Here is a 22,294-nt window from a genome sequence, read left to right as displayed (position 1 = left end):
CCCCTGTGCCAGGACGTAATTTTGCGTCTTAATTTTTTTTGAAATAATAATAATAATTTATACCTTTTCTATATTGTCTCACTTTATCTGTATACATTTACGATTCATCTTTATGTGAAAACTCTAAATTCAATTTATTAAAAAAAAAAAGTCTAAACGTATTTCCAGGCTAATCTTGGCTCTCAATGGTAGACCAGGTTATAGATTTGTAGTAGATGTGCTGAAAGTGTTGGTGTCTTACAAACCATTAAATCCTGGAAAGCTAAATATAGCAAATTGGTTCTCAAAGTTCCATATGCTCATATACAAGCATACGTAGATCTGTTATTTTTGAAAAATCTTTGCTTGTGGGGGATCTCTGGGGGGAAATTTTTTGTAGTCCTTGCCATGAAAAAAAGTTTGAGCACCATATGCTGTAGCAACGTACGTTTTTCAGAAAGCCGTTTTAGAAGACATTTGTAGAATGGGCCTCGGGTCTCAACAGGTTAGCGGTGGGGAATCCACCTTTTCCTGACTGGCAGTTAGTGTTGTCATTACATCGTGGTGCTGCACAATGTAATTAGACTAGAAGTTTGCCCGCCTTCGGTGGCGCTCACATCTAACACAATGCATCCAAAAAAACGGGGGAAAAAAACAATACATTGGTATTACACAAAAAACTCGGCTTCCCATCATGCACCTGTAACCCAACATGCAATTGCACTGCATGGACACGAGTGTCACGTGATCGGCCATAGCCAATCATTTGGAATTTCTTCCTGTTTTCAGCGCTGTGTTTAAAACCTTTTTTCTCTAACTCTAGGCTGCATCTGTTGTGGCCGTTCTGGGGTTGGCGAAAGGGCCTTTTGAAGGGAGTTTGAATGTTCTCCCCGTGTCCCCTAAAAAACATGCAGTAATCCTGGTCTCTAAACTGCCTCCCCTCTGGGAAAGGAACTGGTCGGAATAACGTGTTCCTGCCACGCGCTACGTCCAGCAGGGGAAACTCCCCCCTGTCAGGTGAAAAGAAGCTGCTTGGACTCCTCATGCATAGAAGGAAGCATGAGGTCAGTCCGCTGCCCCCCCCAGGTTGGCAGAGGAAGTGTAGTGCCCAGGATTACATTAGATAATTGACACTGGGTGAAACAAAAGGGTTGCAAAAATCGTACTAATGGAGGATTTCAGAAACGGAAACTGCAAAAGCTGGGTTGTAACGCAAAGGTGAAGTGAGTGACCTGTCAGTCGTTCTCAAATATTTTCATGTCAAGGACCCCCAACATTATATGTAATTGGCCGCCGACCCCCATCTGAAAATACTACGTTAAAAACGCTCTGAAAGAATATATGTTCAAAGATTTGCGACACATTTTCACGACTTCTCAAAAATAGCAGAACTACAAGCTCGTAGCGGCGGCACTCTGTGCCGCGCTATGAGCTTGTAGGTCTGCTATTTTTCAATAGCTAAAGTATAACGTAATGCTTAAAACACCAGAAGGGGTTCGACGTCCATATATATATATATATATATATATATATATATATACGTACCTGGGGAAGAAAATAGTTAATATCACGTCAAATAAGAACTGTGTTCCAAATATAAACAAATGACCTCGACTGTTTGACTCATATGGATAAGAAGCATCAACTGACGGTGAGAAAACGCTAATGTTACCCACTGCCGCAAATTTGTTCCATTTTCACCAGAAACGTACCGTATCAAATATGAGTGACTGACTATCGTAAACGATACAGAAGAACGACACCTCCCTGCACAATATTTCTGGAACACAATTGTTATGAGACGATTCTGAGATGACCCAATGTTATTCTCCATAGACAAATGACTTCCGTGACCTCCGTGAAGGAGTGACGTCAGGACGTCGGTACTCTATAGTTTACTGTTGTCCATTGTACAACCACACTATTTATGCCTTGCTCAGCAGCACTTTAAATGAAGTTCACACTGGAGGCAGGCATTGGTGTTCTGGTCACAACAAGGTCACTGGCTGCGTTTACACAGCTAACGCAACCAGCAGCACATAAAACGGACACAAACAGTGTGTGTGTGTGTGTGTGTGTGTGTGTGTGTGTGTGTGTGTGTGTGTGTGTGTGTGTGTGTGTGTTGGGGCTAAGTTCACTGTTAGCTAAGCCTGTCAGGGCAAGAATTTAAAGTTTACCTCTAATGTGAAGTACCAGTGGACACCAGCCCACCTCTCTCCCTCCTCTCTTTCCCTCTCATTCAGTAAAACATTCTTGAGGTGTCTAAGTGATGAGGTCATCCCTGGCCTCGTGTCAGGACACGCCTCTCCATCTCTCTTTCTCTCTCCCTACCTCTAAACAACTCTCTTGCTCTCTCTCTCTCTCTCTCTCTCTCTCTCTCTCTCTCTCTCTGTGTGTTTCAGTCTCTTTCAAGGTTCCATTCAGCCCCCCTCCTCTCTCCCTCATTACTCCACTACCTCCTCCCTTCCCTTCCGTCTCCCACTCCTCAAAGGCTGACTCCTTTGTGGCCCCACACCCCCTCCCCCCTCCCCCCCCCCCCCCCCCCACCGCCGGCCTTGATCAGAGCCACTCACCCATTCCACCACCACACGCACGCACGCACACACACACACACACACACACACACACACACACACAGCCTTCCTCATGGAGTCTCTGATTGAGAGGAGTGGTTTCCATGGTGAATGAGTGTTTCGGAATGTTCTCTTAGTGTTGGAAGTGAATACTTTTTAGTTTATACGGAGAATATATACAGTTTATGGAATATACACAGTTTATGGAATATGTACAGTTTATACTGAGAATATATATACAGTTTATGGAATGAACACATGTTCATAGATTAATCGATTTTTCATCGGTCTGTTGGGGAAGTCACATTGTACAGATGTCACATATATAGTGACATAGCAATATACCCACCAGCCCCTGCAAAGAACACGGATGAACCGCTTTTACTCATAGCGAGAAGGTCCTGGGTTTGAGTCCCATTGGGGGCCGACTGAAGCATTTCTGCGTGTACCCCCAGGGGGGTCCCTCTATCTCCCATCATACAGTTAATATGTATGTGTGTGTTAGGCTGCACAACAGTGACACTTGGTTTTGAAAACCAACCAAATGCTATTTCAGACACAGCCAGCCAGCCAGGCACACACACACAAAGCTACCTAATGAAGTGGTTGCACCACGTTTTTGTGCGTGGTATTCAGCAATTTTTGGAAGAAAAAAATAAAAAGAGGGGTTTAATTACTTAGTTTAACCCATTCTGACCTGAGATCAGAATGGGTTAAACTAAGTAATTAAACCCCTCTTTTTCTCGTATCGCGCCACTCGGTGGCGCGATATGAGCTTGTAGATCTGCTATTTTTAAATAGCTAAAGCATAACATGATGCTGACACCAAAATGGGTGCCCGGTCAGAATGGGTTAATATAATGTCTGTATTTTCCAGAGAATCACTGCGTTTACTCATTTATATCCAAAATGTCCCTTAAAAAAACAGCACTATCCACATGTTTCACAGATTAAATTTCTTTGCTTAGCAACTGTTGCTATGCAGGTCAAGCTTTCACCACCTCATAGCTGTCCATTTTATTTTGCATGGCTGTGTTGTTGAACATATACACGGCCTAACGTCAGGAAAGTTACATGCCAGACCCACCCAGGTGGAGGCAATAATACTAATGACCGCAGTCTCACAGTGCAACATGAAAACTCCTGTCTGATAGTCATTTCCTCGTATTTCTAGTTTATTTAAATAATGTCATGCAAATTTGTCCAGTGCATACTGTATACGGTAGACTAAATTTAGAAGACATTTTGATGCTCTTGCTACTGAAATGATGGATTATTTACATGGAGAAATCCCTTCATTTAACATGCATCTCTATGGGGGAGTTTTGATTGATTGATTGATTGTTAACTGTGAGTGGACGACCCAATAAAGCATTACACTTGTTTACAAGAGGGTCCACCTTGTTTAACCCATTCTGACCTGAGATCAGATTCATACGAGGTTTCCACTGGACACACACTGGTCTGATGAACCCATTCTGACCTGAGATCAGATTCTAGAAATGTCAGTCGCTCTTCGATTTTTCAAAAATAGCAGACCTACAAGCAGACCTACCTACCTATCGCGCCACCGAGTGGCGCGATACGAGCTTGTAGATCTGCTATTTTTCAATAGCTAAAGCATAACATGATGCTAACACCAAAATGGGTCCCCGTTCAGAATGGGTTAATTCATCAAAACATTTAGAGACGTACAAATAGACACTTCTATATAAAGAACAGAACAGGAATTCATCATAAAGGAGGTAAAAAGGGAAAAGAAACATATACAGTGAGGGGGAAAAGGGGTGAGTGTGTGGGTGGGGGGGGGATTCAGATTTGTCAGGGGCCAGTTTCGAATTGCAGCCGTCCGTATAGGTGCCCTTTGAGAGCGGTTTTGAAGGAGTCAAGGGATTTGCACGTCTTAATGACTGTTGGTAGGGCGTTATACATTTTGGTGGCATAGGAGCGAAAATAATTCAGTCCCTTGTTTGTGCCGAATCTGGGTTTCACATGGTTTGTTGCACTCCCTCTGGTGTTGTGGGTGTGGACTTCGTTAACATTTAGTACACGGGTATCTTGGTGGTGTATCGAATCTTGTGGACCAGACCCATTGCAAGATGCTGTACTCTGACATGCTGGAATGGCTTGGGGTCGACGACAAAATGTTATTAGAAACTTGTTTTCATAGATTATTTTTATACAGTAGGGAAAATATGAATTAGATTACTTAAAGACAAGGTGCCATTGCACACGCCACTCCTTCAAAACTTAAACAAGCCACAAGCTGGCTGCAGCGACAGGGACCAAGGTGTAGGTGAGTTGCCAGTTTGGCTGCAGTATGCACTCATTTACATTGTGTACCCGTCACTCACTTTATGTGTACTCGATCGGTAGGCACCGGCCTCCTCGGGAACAATGCAGGGCTTTTCTTATGTGTGAATGTGTGTGTTCTTCTTATGGCTGGTCTTTAATCTGTGAACGTGTGTGTGTGTGTGTGTGTGTGTGTGTGTTCCTCTCTCCACAGGCTTATGGCTGGTCTTTAGCCGCGATGCGTCGGTTGGCTGGAGTCACTATGGAGGACTGCAGTCAGCCAGAGAAATGCCAGGCCGTGATTGGCTGTCTGGAGAGCAACCGTCTGCAGCATCCACCAATCCCGGACAAGGAGTTTGAGGAGATGCGCCTGTTGGCGGCCGAGGTGGGCCGGGAGGCGGGGCTTAGCCAGTGGCACTTCGCCTGGACTAAATGTCAGGAGGCCAAACGGACGTTTGAGAGGAAACTCGACACCGCGCTCAGGACGCAGAGAGACTCCGCCCACAGGCGCCTCTCTGAACCAATCAACAGCATCCAGAAGGGTTTAGTAGAATCCGCTTACAGCAATCAGGCGTGTACGGACTCCACCCATAGCAGCCAGAGCAGTATAGACTCCTACCACAGTACCCAGACGGCCCCAGACTCCTCCACTCACAGCAACCGGAGTTCAGACTCCATCAATAACAACCTCGGGAGCCCAGAGTCCAACCATAGCGAGAGGTCAGACTCTGACCTAGGCAAGCAGAAGACTACAGAGTCCAACCATAGCAGGAGGTCAGACTCCAACCTAGGCAAGCAGAAGACTACGGAGTCCAACCATAGCCGGAGGTCAGACTCCAACCTAGGCAAGCAGAAGACTACAGAGTCCAACCACAGCAGGAGGTCAGACTCCAACCTGGGCAAGCAGAAGACTACAGAGTCCCCCCATAGCAGCCGGCGGGGTTCGGACTCCACCCATTGCAACCAGCGGCGTTCGGACTCCACCCGTAGCAACCAGACGAGTGCAGACGTCTCCACCCACGGGAGCCACCACAGTACTCCGGACTCCACCCATGGCAAGCAGAGAGGCTCCGGGGCGTGGTTCTGTCGCCGGGCGCTGTCCGGGGTGTGGGGCGGCAGGGACAGGTCCTCTCCTCCCTCTGCTACCTCCTCCCCTTACACCCCCCACCACCAACACTTCCCCCGCAGCGTCTCCTCCGGGTCTCCCCGCTGCTCCCCCTCCTCCTCCGTCACCTCCTCCCCGACCTCCACCCTCAGCGCTCCTCCTCCTCCCCCCGCCGCCTCCTCCTGCGTCGCCTCCCGCCGTCCGCTGCTGCGCAAGACTCAGAGTCTGGACTGCCCCTCCACGCCGGACGTTACCCCCCGCTACGGCGGCCCGTCGTCGTCGTGTACCCGGGGCCACGTGGGCGTGGTCATCAGGGGGTTAGAGGTCACCAGCACCGAGGTCACGGACCGACCCCTCACCCCCCGGCATGCCTGGCCCACCGGAGACAGGGTCAGAGCCGACAGCCATAGCGCCACGCCGCCCAGAGCCAAGGGGAGGTGGGTAACGTGTCGTGCACTGTGTTTATTTATAGCTGTTAATGAAACCGTGAGCCCGCCGGGTAGTGTCCGGGTAGCGCGGTCGGTAGAGCACTCGCCTTTTCGACCACAAAGGTCATGGGTTCGAACTCGGCGTATGAGGAGCACGGCTTGATGTCGTGCGGTAAGTACTGGAGCTGATGGTAGGTGTTGCGCTCCATCTCCCTAAGGTCTAGTTCATTGAAACGGGGATAGACTTGGCTTGGCTGTTACCGACAATAAGCCTCTCTGACTTACTTACTTACTTAAGCCTCTCTGACTTACTTACTTACTTACGTTCTTACCACATGCTATATTTATTATAGCATCCATATACTCCATATACTATAGATTTAGTATATGTCTCTCTGGATTGTAATCTGTATAAATACAGCCTCGGCACCAGGTCCACGACAAATCCGCTCTTTCTTTTTAATTATAAAAAAACCGGCGAATTAAACACATTAAACGAATAATAATTATAATTATAATTAGGTGTTAATTCACAAGGCGTTAATTCAGAAAAGGTTTGTCGCCTATGATGGAACTTTACCACTCATCAGTTTCACCGAGGTTGATGTTGTGTGACGTCATAGAGCAGCGCGAGATGTAATTGGTCTAATTTTGAGGTTTACATGCAGACAGACCTTGCTATATGCTCGGTCTTCGGCCTTGCCAAAAAACAACAACATAATTGTTATGAACCAACACTTCACCCTTTTTGCTAAAAGATATATGTTAATGACATTTAGGAGCTTTAGAACACTTTCCTGGGGTCTTTATGTGTGTAATATGTGGTTTTAGATATTTTAGATTGTATCAGTGAGCCCAGTGTCTCTGATGTCATGGACACTGGGATCACTTACTTCCTGGACTACATGTGTACTCAGTAAGACAGACCTCCCCTATCTACAAGGAGGAGCAGTGCACCAAAGTATTTTGGGAATTGTAGTCCAGGAAGGAAGTGAGACCAGTGTCCATGACATCAGAGACACTGGGCTCACTGCTACAATCTAAAATATCTAAAACCACATATTACACACATAAAGACCCCCGGGAAAGTGTTCTAAAGCTTCTAAACATCATTAACATATATTTTTTTGCAAAAAGGGTGAAGTGTCCCTTTAATGAATCAATATCAGCGTTATGCTGCATTCACATAGGATCAGGCAAGCGGTAGACGGCAAAACAGCACCACCTGCTGGACGGCACGGAATGGTAGAAATATATTTTAACATTGAACAGATCTGGTCCTGCTCCCATCCGCTACAATGACGTCTGCCTGATCCCATGTGAACGCGGCTTAAACGTCGCTGTTGGCGTCGTAATTGTGGATTTTTCACATGCAATTTCACACTGAAAATGGCCCGAACTACTTGTGAGCTTGTAAGATCGGCTATTTTCCAGAGTGCAACAACTGTTGTAGTCTAGTTTTTAAATAGTTGTCAGTATATTTCATCTTAGTTTTTAGTCGTCATAGCTTCGTTTTTATTTAGGGTTTGTTTAGTTTCTTGTCTCTGGAATGACACTTTGAGATGGGGCCCAAATGCATATCATTCTGGCTGTCCTTGACACGAAAAGGTTTGAGAACCACTGATATCTAAAATATAGGTTTCTTTCCAGAAAACTGTCATTTAAAAGTAATTTTTTTTAACCCATTCTGAACGGGAACCCATTTTGGTGTTAGCATCATGTTATGCTTTAGCTATTGAAAAATAGCAGATCTACAAGCTCATAGCGCGCCACCGAGTGGCGCGCTACGAGCTTGTAGGTCTGCTATTTTTGAAAAAAATCGAAGAACGACTGACATTTTTTAGAATCTGATCTCAGGTCAGAATGGGTTAATCAGACCAATGTGTGTCCAGTGGAAACCTCGTTATGAATCTGATCTCAGGTCAGAATGGGTTAAAAGTATTTTTTTTAATCGGGTCCTAATGGGTGCCAACAATGTGCCATTTGTTCTTCCCCCTGACAGTAAACTGGGCCACATCGTGGACGAGATGCTGTGCACGGAGCGAGAGTACGTGCGCTCCCTGCGCTACGTGGTGCAGCACTACTACCCGGAGATGGAGCGCCACGACCTCCCTCAGGACCTGCGGGGGAAACGCTCCGTCATCTTCGGAAACCTGGAGAAGATCCTGGACTTCCACCAGCAGTTCTTCCTCCGAGAGCTGGAGGCCTGTCACAGTCACCCCCTCAGGGTGTCGCACTGCTTCATCAGACATGTAAGAACACGGTGTACACATCTAACCCTGTCACAGTCACCCCCTCACTTCCAATAATCCTCCGCCGTAGTCTGAAAACTCACCTCTTCAGACTCCATCTTAGCCTGTAGCCCTCGACGGCCTCACAGGCGTATGCAAAGGCTCAACTTATGTCATTTAGATAGCATTATATGTAGCGCTCTGTAGTGTATGCTCATAGCTACACTGTACAGATATTCTACCGTTAGACAGATTCTTAGCCTGCTTATAATTCTTGATGTCTATTTCTATGTATTTTTTGATGTATTACCATGTGTTGTTCTTGCTTACTGTAAATCGCTCTGGATTTAAGAGCATCTGATAAATGCCTAGCCTCGATAGCCAGGCTTTCATTTCGTCTGCGCGAAAGATGAAAGCCTGGAAAAAGCCGTGGGCTGAACCAGTCTAAAAGTGGGAGTCAACCCTTCCGGGTGGGCGTCGCTCTAAATGATGTGACGTAGCGCTGCACTAGGGGGGGAGAGGAGGGGCCGGGGGTGACGGACAGATCGATGAGATCCAATCAGGGTGCGCGCATTTCTGAGGCGCGACCCGCCCCTCTAGACGAGAAATGTCTCGCTCTGGGTCAGGCTAATAAATGCCTAACTTAACTTATAACTTATAACTTGTAAATTGTAAGAGCACATAAACGCATATACACACATCTAATGATGTGCAGAGTGGTGAGTTATTCACCGTTCATGGTGCTTAACCCATTCTGACCTGAGATCAGATTAATACGAGGTTTCCACTGGACACACACTGGTCTGATTAACCCATTCTGACCTGAGATCAGATTCTAGAAATGTCAGTCGCTCTTCGATTTAAAAAAAATAGCAGACCTACAAGCTCGTATCGCGCCACTCGGTGGCGCGCTACGAGCTTGTAGGTCTGCTATTTTTCAATAGCTAAAGCACGACATGATGCCGACACCAAAATGGGTGCCCGTTCAGAATGGGTTAAAGGGATCTTTCAGTTGCAAATAAAATAAACATTAAAAACATTGTAAAACAAATACATCAAAATGAAAGAAGTAATGGAAAAATCACGGCTATTTGAATTGTCCTTCTAATCTAATGCGTGAGGGGGGGGGGGGGGGGGGCGTGATTACCTTTTAATTTTATTTTAATTTATTTAAAAGTGAAATATCCCTTAATTCATTCTTTATTTGGTTGTTTGTTTGTTTTCAGAGGGATCAGTTTGGCCTCTATGCTCTCTACAGTAAAAACAAACCAAAGTCTGATGCTTTGCTAGCAAGCCATGGAAACAACTTCTTTAAGGTATGAACACACACACACACACACACACACACACACACCTGTTCTGTATGAATTCCCCTCCACCTGTGTCTCCAGTTCACCCCCATAGACACTGTGCTTCTCTCTGTGTGTCTCCAGTTCAAGCAGGCCGAGCTGGGGGATAAGATGGACGTGGCGTCCTACCTGCTGAAGCCCATCCAGAGGATGAGTAAATACTTCCTGCTCCTCAACGAGCTCATCAAGGAGGTGGACGTGGCCCAGGAGGTGGAGCTCACGTCGCTCCGAGGCGCCGCGCTGATGGTCCAGTTCCAGCTTCGCCACGGCAACGACCTCCTGGCCATGGACGCCATTCGAGACTGTGACGTGAGTTTTCTTTTCTTTCTGACCGTCGATTAGCCTTCACGTTGACCCCCTAGAACAGTGCTTTTCAAAACCCTTTTCATATCGAGGACCATCGTTGATTTGGTATTTGAGCCACGGACCACCATTTGATGAGGCTTATAGCCTTTCAGACCCCAAAACTAAAGCATATGTTGTTGCCGTTGGATAAGATTTTGTTTTGTTGAAGATGTTGGTAGCATAGGAGAGACGACAGATAACAATTCTTCTACATTATCTAACCCATTCTGACCTGAGATCAGATTCATACGAGGTTTCCACTGGACACACACTGGTCTGATGAACCCATTCTGACCTGAGATCAGATTCTAGAAATGTCAGTCGCTCTTCGATTTTTCAAAAATAGCAGACCTACAAGCTCGTATCGCGCCACTCGGTGGCGCGATATGAGCTTGTAGATCTGCTATTTTTCAATAGCTAAAGCATAACATGATGCCGACACCAAAATGGGTTCCCGTTCAGAATGGGTTAATAATATTTATGACCGTGTATGAAATACTATTGAAGAGATCTTCAATAGTAGAGATTGTGTAACATTGAGTGCTTTTCACAGCTTCCACACTGATTTGACTCAGCAATAGATCATTTGTAAATGTAATTAACATATAATACTCTCTGTATGTTTGTCTCCAGGTGAATTTGAAGGAGCAAGGCCAGTTGGTGAGACAGGACGAGTTCACCGTCCTGTGCGGCCGGAGGAAATATCAGCGCCACATCTTCCTGTTCGAGGAGCTGGTTCTGTTCAGTAAACCCAAACGCATTGAAGGAGGGCTGGACATTTACGTCTACAAACACTCCTACAAGGTACTAAGGGATGAGTTGACAGATAGGGCTAAGTCATGATGAGTGAGTTGACAGATAGGGCTAAGTCATGATGAGTGAGTTGACAGATAGGGCTAAGTCATGATGAGTGAGTTGACAGATAGGGCTAAGTCATGATGAGTGAGTTGACAGATAGGGCTAAGTCATGATGAGTGAGTTGACAGATAGGGCTAAGTCATGATGAGTGAGTTGACAGAAGTCATGCGTGACTTAGAGTATTATGACTATTATAACCCATTCTGACCTGAGATCAGATTCATACGAGGTTTCCACTGGACACACACTGGTCTGACGAACCCATTCTGACCTGAGATCAGATTCTAAAAATGTCAGTCGTTCTTTGATTTTTCAAAAATAGCAGACCTACAAGCTCATATCGCGCCACTCGGTGGCGCGATATGAGCTTGTAGATCTGCTATTTTTCAATAGCTAAAGCATAACATGATGCCGACACCAAAATGGGTGCCCGGTCAGAATGGGATAACGACTGTATACCAAGCCAATTGAAATCGTGTTTTGAGATTGGAAATTAAACTGCGGAATGTAATTTTACCACCCTGTATTTGCTACTGACATAATATAGGTTAAAAGAAAAATCTTTGAATATATATTCATTCGAGTTTTTAACTCAAATCTTTGCTTCTACTGACATAGAAGACATTTTTTGAATCTGATCTCAGGTCAGAATGGAAAACTGTCAGGATGTAGAAGACATTTTTTAGAATCTGATCTCACAAAAATATCAGATATGCAAGCTGGCTGGCTCTATCACTAATCGCTAATGTAACCATCCCTTTGACCTCAGACAGCAGACGTGGGTCTGACGGAGTCGTCGGGGGACAGCGGGCTGAGGTTCGAGGTCTGGTTCCGCCGACGGACGGGCAGGATTCGGACGACCAATCAGACCTACGTCCTTCAGGCCGCCACGGCGGAGATCAAACACGCCTGGACCGCCGACATCGCCCGCATCCTCTGGAACCAGGCCACGCGGAACAAAGGTAGACACACACTGTGTGTGTGTGTGTGTGTGTGTGTGTGTGTGCGTGCGTGCGTGTGCGTGTGTGTGCGTGTACATTGGCCTCTGGGCAGCACCACTTTTAGCGCTTGAGAATGTCTTGATCAAAGCAACCTATCCCATTCTGACCGGGCACCCATTTTGGTGTCAACATCATGTTATGCTTTAGCTATTGAAAAATAGCAGATCTACAAGCTCATATCGCGCCACCGAGTGGCGCGATACGAGCTTGTAGGTCTGCTATTTTCTTTTAAATCGAAGACACTTTTAGTATCTGATCTCAGGTCAGAATGGGTTAATAATGAAACTGTCAGGATGTAATAGACTTTTTTTAATCTGATCTCAGGTCAGAATGGGCTATAGATCAACTACTACTTCCACCAAATTGTGTTTTGTGTCTCTCCAATTGGTTCGTAATATTGCAAATACGTACAAACTCATTGTGGTTGCTAAATTCTTACAAAACCACTGTGTGTGTGTGTGTGTGTGTGTGTGTGTGTGTGTGTGTGTGTGTCTGTGTGTGTGTGTGTGTGTGCGTGCGCAGAGCTTCGTACACAGGAGCTGTTGTCAATGGGAGTGGGCAGTAAGCCGTTCCTGGACATCAAACCCAGCGACGCTGCCATCAACGACCGAGCCATAGATTACATCAAGGGTAGAGGTAAGGAATGCAATATTTCACTTTATCCCATTTAGACCTGACGTTGAAATTAACCCATTCTGACCTGAGATCAGATTCATACTAGGTTTCCGCCGGACACACACTGGTCTGATTAACCCATTCTGACCTGAGATCAGATTCTAAAAAAATGTCAGTCGTTCTTCGATTATTCAAAAAATAGCAGACCTACAAGCTCGTATGGCGCCACTCGGTGGCGCGATATGAGCTTGTAGATCTGCTATTTTTAAATAGCTAAAGCATAACGTGATGCTGACACCAAAATGGGTGCCCGGTCAGAATGGGTTAAGTCGAAAAAAGAAAAGCGAATTGTCGGTGTTTCCGTTAAACTGATAAAATGCGCGCATGAAATAAGTTCATGAAATGTGCAGTAGGTGGGACTGTTTTGCCAGTAAAGTGAGGCTCATGTAAAGTAGGTCCTAATCCATGTTCACACCATTGATTTGATGCGCTTTGTGCGTGCTCTCAGTTCTGTAATCTGATCCCTGGTCAGCGGCTGACCGACCGTCAGCCAGTCTACAGCAGCTCGCCAGCGGGGCATCTGCTGCTTTCACAGTATTGACACCTACAGTCAAAGAACGTACAAAGAATGATTTGTTGTGTAATGCTTGTCTTAATATATTCGGGGCACATGCAGCCTATATGTCGCGGGACTCGATTGGAGCATACTGGTCGTTTATACTGTAAATTGATTGATTGCAGCTGCAAACAGTTGTGAATAACTTGTTTCATCGGCTATAGCCTAGCCTATACACGTTTAGTTTGCTTATCTTATGCAATGAATATAAATATAATATAAGAATAGATGAAGCATATTGGATCGAATAGCCTGCAGGGAGTTCAATGCTGTGTGTGTGTGTGTGTGTGTGTGTGTGCGTGTGTGTGTGTAGGTGCACGGACGAGGGCATCCATCGCGGTCTCTGTGTTCGATCACTCCAACCCGTTTAAGCGCTCTGCTGTGAACCACGTGACCCCTGACCCCTCCATCCCAGGCCCCTCCTCCTCCCTGCTGGGGCCCCTCAACCTGCACATGTACAGGTAAGACCCACTACAGGTCACATGACATGCCAACAGCACACACACACACACACACACACACACACCCCACTCCATCATGATTGGATGAAGGCTGGGCCACCTAGCCAAAAACGAAACCTTTTACCCCAGGGGTTAACTGGGGACAGGGAGGAACTCCTTTATATGGTCAGCACACTCTATAGTAGGGGAGGATTACAAATAGCAGATCTACAAGCTTACAACGAGCTTGTAGATCTGCTATTTTCAGCACGCAACCAAGTGTAAAATGATTTATACTGGATCTCTTGTCCACTATAGTCCACATTTCATTCTAGTTTTTAGCTGTTTGACGAAATTGTCAATACGTTTAGTCTTAGTTTTAGTCGTCAGGGCTTTGTTTTCATTTTAGTTTCCATTTAGTTTTCGTCTGTGAAAAAAACGTAGACTGCGAAAGAACTTCGCCTTAGCTTTAGTCGACAAAAACAACACTGGTACATGTGTGTGCTGTGGGTACGGTCTGTGTACTAATATCACCTCAACCTACGGGTACATATGTGTGTACTGTGGGTACAGTCTGTGTACTAATATCACTCCGGTTTCATTTGTAGAGAGCAGCACCCTTGTCTGCTCAAGATGTGCATTGACCGATTGTTGTGAGATGTAGTGGGTTTTAATTGTAACCGTCCTCCTTTCAACAGTCAGACGCTCCTCCACCCTCCTCAGCCTGACATCTCGTCCTGTATCGAGGAAGACGAGACCAGCAGCCAGCCCTCTATAAGTAAACACACATTTGAATTGTTTTGCTACTGACCTGAGATCAGATTCATACGAGGTTTCCACTGGACACACACTGGTCTGATTAACCCCATTCTGACCTGAGATCAGATTCTAAAAAAGTGTCAGTCGTTCTTCGATTTTTCAAAAAATAGCAGACCTACAAGCTCGCATCGCGCCACTCGGTGGCGCGATATGAGCTTGTAGATCTGCTATTTTTCAATAGCTAAAGCATAACATGATGCCGACACCAAAATGGGTGCCCGGTCAGAATGGGTTAATACACAGAGGAAAAAGGATAGCACATTGATGACTACACCTTGACACTTCTTGGACACTAGACAGGTTTGTTTGTTTTTTTAAGCCACTTAAGGATAAATGAAACGTCGTTCTCCAGATACAGACTGCCCATAATAGCTGAGACAGAACATATTTAGCCAACTTTTTTTGCATTTGTCTTTTGCACCCAAAGACAATAAGTTGACCATAATGTTCAACTTATTGACCCAAGGCCATAATACACTTCACCAAAAGCTGATTTTTTTTATAAGTTTGGATGTAAAACAAGTGTCCGTATATAAATCAAATGGGCAGCCAACAGTATTTCTAATTACACACACACAAACTCACACACGCACCAGCACACACACACACGCACCCTAAAACTTCACATCATATACATGTCCCCTAAATCTCTCTCTCTCTCTCTCCCTCCCTCTCTCTCTGTGTCTCTCTCTCTTGTGTCTCTCTCTCTGTCTCTCTCTCTCTGTGTCTGTCTCTCTCTATCTCTCTCTCTGTCTCTCTCTGTGTCTCTGTCTGTCTGTCTCTCTCTGTGTCTCTCTCTCTGTGTGTCTCTCTCTCTCTCTGTGTCTCTCTCTGTCTCTCTATCTCTCTCTCTGTGTGTCTCTCTCTCTCTCTGTGTCTCTCTCTGTCTCTCTCTCTCCCTGTGTGTCTCTCTCTCTCTCTCTCTGTGTCTCTCTCTCTAGCTACAGAAAGTTCTGGCGGCTCGTCCCGCTGTCTGTCAGGTTCCGGCGGCTCCAGCGGCTCGGACAGCGGCTGTGTGTCCTCTCACCTCCGGGAGGCGCTGTGTGAGGAGGTGGGCTCTCCCTCCTGCACCTCCTCCCCCATCGGCCACAAAGCACCACCTCTCGGCAGCCACTACATGGCAGCGGTGAGTCAGACATACATGGTTAAAACACATTTAGTGCCGGAAGTGCCTTCAAAATAGAAGCTCCGGGGGTGCCAGAGTTGTCTGATCGCTTTTACTCTGAAAGCCATGAACCGGAAACACTTTCCTAAAAAAAAGTTGACTTTACAAAGAGACCTCACATCCCCGATCATCTTAATTAATTTTTTTACGCTCCAAAAAGCGTTCATATTTTTGCGAGAGAGACGGATGAGGAGCAGAAATGAAGCGCCAGCATATCGATCCGTTCATCACCACGGAGAGAGCCTTGGATTAGGAGATACGAGTCATTCTTTCCGCCGCGCTAACATGGGAGTCAATGACAAGCTAATAGTTGCACATAGCGTTAGCCTACGGAAAGCGAAAAGTGAAAATCAAAAAAAAAAAAAGGAAAAATTCTGAATATTCTTATCTCGCCCCGCGTCGCTGGGACGTCGCTAGGACGTCCTCACACGTCGATGGTACTAATATTTCGGGATCCTTATGACGGTCTCATACGTCGTATGAAACTGAAACGGTTAAGATTGAAGGGTTTGGGGTACGGTTGGTAATGTCCGACATACAGTACATATACGTTCAGTACAGTATTGTACATCAGTATTCCTTTTAGCCATGTGTTACAATACAACAGGGGGGGGGCTGCACTGGGTATGGAACGGAACCGTACGCACCGACAATTCGTCAGTTTGTTTTTTAATTTGTTTTTTTGTTGCGGAGCCAATTCCGTCTCCATTGTAGCCCGGCCCTTAGGCGAAAGCAGACACATTCCGTGAATAACGATATGCCCAAAAAAAGGAAGGTACGTCAGGTGGAGAATGGTATATTTTGCCCAGTATTGTATCTGATCTGATCTTCTGTGTGTGTGTGTGTGTGTGTGTGTGTGTGTGTGTGTGTGTGTGTGTGTGTGTTACAGAAGGCTCAGATCATTGGTCCTGCCACTGTAGTGTGACTGCCATCCTGCTGCCGGTAAGAATCAATCCAGTCTAGTACATTCATTCATATATACTATTAACCCATTCTGACCTGAGATCAGATTCATACGAGGTTTTCCACTGGACACACACTGGTCTGATGAACCCATTCTGACCTGAGATCAGATTCTAAAAATGTCAGTCGTTCTTCGATTTTTCAAAAAATAGCAGACCTACAAGCTCGTATCGTGCCACTTGGTGGTGCGATATGAGCTTGTAGATCTGCTATTTTTCAATAGCTAAAGCATAACATGATGCCAACACCAAAATGGGTTCCCGTTCAGAATGGATTAATGGTTAATTAATGTATTATAATAATATATTGTATTCATTAAGTAATGATTCATTATACTTCATTCATATACTGTATATATGTGGACAAACAATTGATGAGTCTTTAAGACTTTAAAAAAATTAAAACGATGTGGAAATCTATTCTCTCTCTCTCTCTCTCTCTCTCTCTGCAGGTATGATGCTTGGTCACCCCAGAGTTACCCAAGAGAAAAGCACTGTTTCAACAAAAAGACACTTTTACTTTTATACTATTAAGAAACAAAATAAGTTTAAATATTCGTACACAATTGTTGTTGTTTTTTTTGTTAGTTTTCTTTCACAAAAGTACTGGTGCAGCAGATTCTGTTTCATATCTGTAATATGTACATAATACCAGCTTGTTAGTTAAATACTGAGTTTGGAACATGTTCTCCCGACAAAAGGAAATTCACAAAATGGCTACCAGTCAAGACGTTAACAGCTTCTGCTTTCACCTCGTCTTGTTCGGTTCTACACACCCGTCTGTTCAGAGACAAACGCCAGAAGCTACTTCTCTTTTGTCATTTATGTCACAGGTTCTGTGGTTTGGATTGCATACAAACTAAAGAATAAAACTGTTAATATGTATTGCGTTTGAGCTTCTGTACAAACATGGGGCATGAGCGAGAGAAGACCGGAGCGTTTGGAATCCGTTTTCTTTGTTTGCTACTCGGACAGGGTCCTCCGTAGCAGAGCCTCTGTCTGTTTCTGTGTCCGTCTACATTTCTATCAGCCGGGACACGATGATTGACCGAACGTAGGAAAAAGCTCCCTTCTCTCCTGGAAGGTTTCCAGAAAAGAATCTCCTCCTGGTAGATGTAAATAGTCTGTGATGTTACAGGTTCTGTTTTGGATCAACTTTGGATTTAATAAACATGGAACCATGAGGGCAGAGTCTTTTTTTATTATTATTATTATTCTAACCCATTCAGACCTGAGGACGATTCTGCAAATGCCTTTTAAATCCTGGCAGTTTTCTGAAAAACCCCATGTTTCTATGTCAGTCGTTCTCAAACTATTTCACGTCAAGGACTCCCAAGATTTATATGTAATTGGCCGCCGACCCCCATCTGAAAATATGTTGTTCCAGGGACACAGAAGCAAGCAAAGATTTGAGTTAACCCATTCTGACCTGAGATCAGATTCATACGAGGTTTCCACTGGACACACACTGGTCTGATTAAACCCATTCTGACCTGAGATCAGATTAAAAAAATGTCAGTCGTTCTTCGATTTTTCAAAAATAGCAGACCTACGAGCTCATATCGCGCCACTCGGTGGCGCGATATGAGCTTGTAGATCTGCTATTTTTCAATAGATAAAGCATAACATGATGCTGACACCAAAACGTTCGCTCTGAAAGAATCTATATTGCACTACATTTTCACGATAATTTTTTTTTTTTTAGCTTGAGCTTGATTCCAATGACAATATTGGATACTGTGTGGTTGGTTACCATGGTGTGACTGGATTGAATACAACATCCTTGGCAATTCCCAGTAAGTATCATGACCACATGCAGTGGTGGAAAAATACTTACATTTTGTTACTTGAGTAAAAGTATCAATACTGCAACTGCAATGTAGAAGTAGACCTACTCTGTTACAAGGAAAAGTCCGGAATTCAAACTTTACTTGAGTAAAAGTGCAAAAGGTATTGGCATCAAAATGTATTTTGATGCCTTTGATACTTGGTAATGTACCAAAAGTCCCATTTCGAGTTGCCAAATGTATATTTATTTTTTTGAAAATGCCAGATCTACAAGCTCGCAATGCGTTGCATCGTGAAACATTTGTGAGCTTGTAGATCCTAGGCCTCACTCGCACACGTAAGACACACGCAAGACACACTTGTGTCCTCACTGTCCTGTGTCTTCTGTTTGTTATGGCCACATGGTTTGAAGACACAACCTTGTAGCATGGGGGGGGGGGGGGGGGCAGAAGACAAGCATGCAATGCACAGCAGCCCCCACCTCCCTGATAACCCGGAAATGGAACAAGGATCGTAGAGTGAGAGCCGACGGGTGGCACAGGTTAGGTGTGCTTATGCTGCCACCTAGCGGGCAATAATGGAGTTAAGGTTTGTTTAATGAATCCAAAATGGTTTTTTTTTTTTTTTTTATCCCACGATTTTGTAACCCAGTTTTTCTTTTTCACCCAGTGCCAATTATCTAATGTAATCCTGGGCGCTACACTTCCTCTGCCAACCTGGGGGGGGGGGCAGCGGACTGACCTCATGCCTCCTTCTATGCATGAGGAGTCCAAGCTGCTTCGGGGGAATTTCCCCGGCCGGACGTAGCGCGTGGAAGGGACACGTTATTTCCGACCAGTTCCTTTCCCCTCCATCAGGCGCCCCGGCTGGCCAGGGGGAGGTAGTTTTAGAGACCAGGATTACTGCATGTTTTTGTGAGGGTATCTACCCTAGGGGACACGGGGAGAACATGCAAACTCCACACAGAAAGGCCCTTTCGCCAACCCCCGCCTCGGGTATGGGCACTGATGACGCGGAGGAGGGAACACGCCGCCAGTGCCCACAGCGTCCCCAGCGGGAATCGAACCCAGGACCTTCTAGCTGTGAGGCGACAGCACTACCAACTGTGCCACCGTGCCCCCCAAAATGGTTTCTATTTCATTTGAAGATATAGGACGGACGGCAGGCACAGAACCGTTGGTAGTGATGTATTAACTGCATTGGGGCACCTGCGCAAATGTGTACATTTATTTTTAGGCGTGCACAAGTAATGTTTCATCTGTGTTGTGTGGAATAATGATGACCTGAACACTTCGCTCTTTGTTGACGGTTTATTCTGGTGAACACAGAATATAAACTGTGGTTGTCACCCGTCAGTCACCTTTCAGGCGAAACATACAGTACATTCCCTCAGCCCTTTACTTGGGGAGCAAATTGAAACCAATAACACACGGCAACGGTTTGTGCGGTGTGTGGCATCAGACCAGAGTTTTGGTCAGTCCATATAAGGTGTTGTAGGCCTTTAAGATGTAGACTTCATCAGAGGGCCACCTAAAGAGAGCGGCAGGGACAAGAGACGCAGTGAGACAGGTATAGAAAGAGAGAGAGAGAGAGCTGACTTGACTTATTGACTACTCAAATCTCAGCATGTCTGAGGAGCGATCCGAGCGGTCCGATGGGACGAGAGTGAAGATGGAGGTGGACTACAGTTCAACCGTAGACCAGAGGCTCCCTGCATGCGAGACAATGGCTAAAGAGGGCCGCCTGCAGGACGCTGTCGAAAGCTTGCTGTCGCTGGAGAAACAAACCAGGACGGCTTCAGACTTGATGTCCACCACCAGGATTCTGGTAGCAGTAGTCCAGATGTGTTATGAAGCTAGAGACTGGGAACGTCTCAATGACAACATCATTCTGCTCTCCAAACGAAGGAGCCAACTCAAACAGGCTGTTGCTAAAATGGTGCAAGAATGTTGCAAGTATGTGGACGCAGTGACTGACATCACCATCAAGCAGAGACTCATTGACACTCTACGTGACGTGACCGCTGGCAAGATCTATGTGGAGATCGAAAGGGCCAGGCTGACAAAAACCCTATCTGCCATCAAGGAGCAGAATGGAGACGTCAAAGAAGCAGTCGCCATCCTCCTAGAGCTGCAGGTGGAGACATATGGCTCCCTGGAAAAGAAAGAGAAGGTGGAGTTCATTTTGGAACAGATGCGACTGTGCATTGCCGTGAAGGACTATGTCCGTACCCAGATCATCAGCAAGAAGATAAACACCAAGTTCTTCCAGGAGGAAGGCAGTGAAGAGCTGAAGATGAAGTTCTACAACCTCATGATTCAGTTGGACCAGCACGAGGGGTCCTATCTGTCCATCTGTAAACATTACCTGGCCATCTATAACACTCCTTGCATCGTAGAGGACAACTCCAAGTGGCCACATGCCCTGAAGAGTGTCGTGCTGTACGTCATCCTTGCGCCATACGACAACGAGCAGTCGGACCTCGTGCACAGAATCAACGGAGACAAGAGATTGGAAGAGATCCCTAAATACAAGGACCTCCTGAAGCAGTTCAGCACTATGGAGTTGATGCACTGGACGTCTCTAGTGGAGAACTATGGCAAGGAGCTGAGGGAAGGCTCTCCCGACAGCCACGCCACAGGTGTCTTCTCCCACTCCGAGGAGGGTGAGAAAAGGTGGAAGGATCTGAAAAACAGAGTTGTACAGCACAACATCAGAATAATGGCCAAGTATTACACCAAGATCACAATGAAGAGAATGGCTGGACTCCTTGACCTCTCTGTCGACGAACTGGAGGACTTCCTTTCCAACCTGGTCGTAAACAAGACCATTTACGCCAAGGTGGACCGGCTGGCCGGAATCGTCAACTTCCAGAGACCCAGGGACCCCAACAACCTGCTCAATGATTGGTCCCACAATCTCAACCGCCTCATGTCACTGGTCAACAAGACCACGCATCTCATTGCCAAGGAGGAGATGATCCATAACCTGCAGTAAAAACGAAAGGGGAGAAGATATTACAAGAAAAGGATGGGATACAATGACCGGGCTTTCCTGTGAGTTTCTGATGTCGTCCATATTTGGAGGTCATATTGAGTGATCGTCATATATATTTATGGCAGGATGTTGGATCTGAGATTATGAATAAAACACGTGGAAAAATATTCTAAAACAAAAAAAACAATGCAGGGTCTAATAATGGAACAACTGAAGCAAGCAGTAACATACATTTGAATTTTTTTTTGAGGGATGTCCAGCTTTTAGTGTGTGTGCAAACACAAACTTTGTCCTAACGCAAACAATAAATGCCATTGACAATGAACGGACAATGTTTGAGTGTTTGTGTAAACACAAACATTGAAGACGAAGGTGAGGACACAAACTCTGATTGGCCAGGATGAGATGATGTACGCCCCTCACTTCACACGGGCGTGATTTCTTTTTTTCATACCGTAGGTCCTCAAGAGCTGAGCCATCTAGAAAGGGACTTTTATACCTCCTCAGGGGGTGTGAGACATCTTGACTTCTGCAATCTTGTTGCAAACCACTGAACCCCGACCAGCATCATATTTCCTGTGCCCACAGCCAGTAGGTCAGCTAGGGAAGCATCTCCCCGAATGTGTGCTCTCTAGACAGTGGTTCTCATATAACTTCCCAAACTTCTTCATGTCAAGGACCCCCAAAATGACACTCATTCGCCTGCTGAGCCCCCATTAGAGAATATATGC

At 45.6% G+C, this 22,294-nt stretch overlaps 2 protein-coding genes across 4 annotated transcripts in view; both read left to right on the top strand.

Moving 5' to 3' along the window:
• Window positions 1-17,663, top strand: part of plekhg4 (pleckstrin homology domain containing, family G (with RhoGef domain) member 4) — a 64,677-nt gene extending 47,014 nt beyond the window's left edge. For all 3 annotated transcript variants that reach the window (XM_083759982.1, XM_083759983.1, XM_083759981.1), the window contains 12 exons: window positions 5,059-6,386; window positions 8,380-8,629; window positions 9,835-9,924; window positions 10,042-10,266; window positions 10,936-11,106; window positions 11,930-12,122; window positions 12,684-12,797; window positions 13,706-13,853; window positions 14,531-14,610; window positions 15,593-15,777; window positions 16,706-16,758; window positions 17,231-17,663. In XM_083759982.1, the coding sequence (XP_083616108.1) occupies window positions 5,059-6,386; window positions 8,380-8,629; window positions 9,835-9,924; window positions 10,042-10,266; window positions 10,936-11,106; window positions 11,930-12,122; window positions 12,684-12,797; window positions 13,706-13,853; window positions 14,531-14,610; window positions 15,593-15,777; window positions 16,706-16,741 (2,820 nt within the window). In that variant the 3' untranslated portion in view covers window positions 16,742-16,758; window positions 17,231-17,663. The remainder of the gene's footprint in view (window positions 1-5,058; window positions 6,387-8,379; window positions 8,630-9,834; window positions 9,925-10,041; window positions 10,267-10,935; window positions 11,107-11,929; window positions 12,123-12,683; window positions 12,798-13,705; window positions 13,854-14,530; window positions 14,611-15,592; window positions 15,778-16,705; window positions 16,759-17,230) is intronic.
• Window positions 17,664-20,192: 2,529 nt separating this feature from the next.
• On the top strand, window positions 20,193-21,563 carry LOC310853347 (26S proteasome non-ATPase regulatory subunit 12-like; the record flags this gene model as incomplete). The annotated part of the gene is made up of 1 exon (XM_083757659.1): window positions 20,193-21,563. The coding sequence occupies one exon, from the start codon at window positions 20,193-20,195 to the stop codon at window positions 21,561-21,563; it is 1,371 nt and encodes a 456-aa protein (XP_083613785.1).
• Window positions 21,564-22,294: the final 731 nt, after the last annotated feature.

This window comes from Protomyctophum parallelum, assembly GCF_964188405.1.
Source record: "Protomyctophum parallelum genome assembly, chromosome: 2".
NCBI lineage: Eukaryota > Metazoa > Chordata > Actinopteri > Myctophiformes > Myctophidae > Protomyctophum > Protomyctophum parallelum.
The sequence above is the reverse complement of the archived record's forward strand: the minus strand, read 5'-3'. Positions and strand labels throughout refer to the sequence as shown.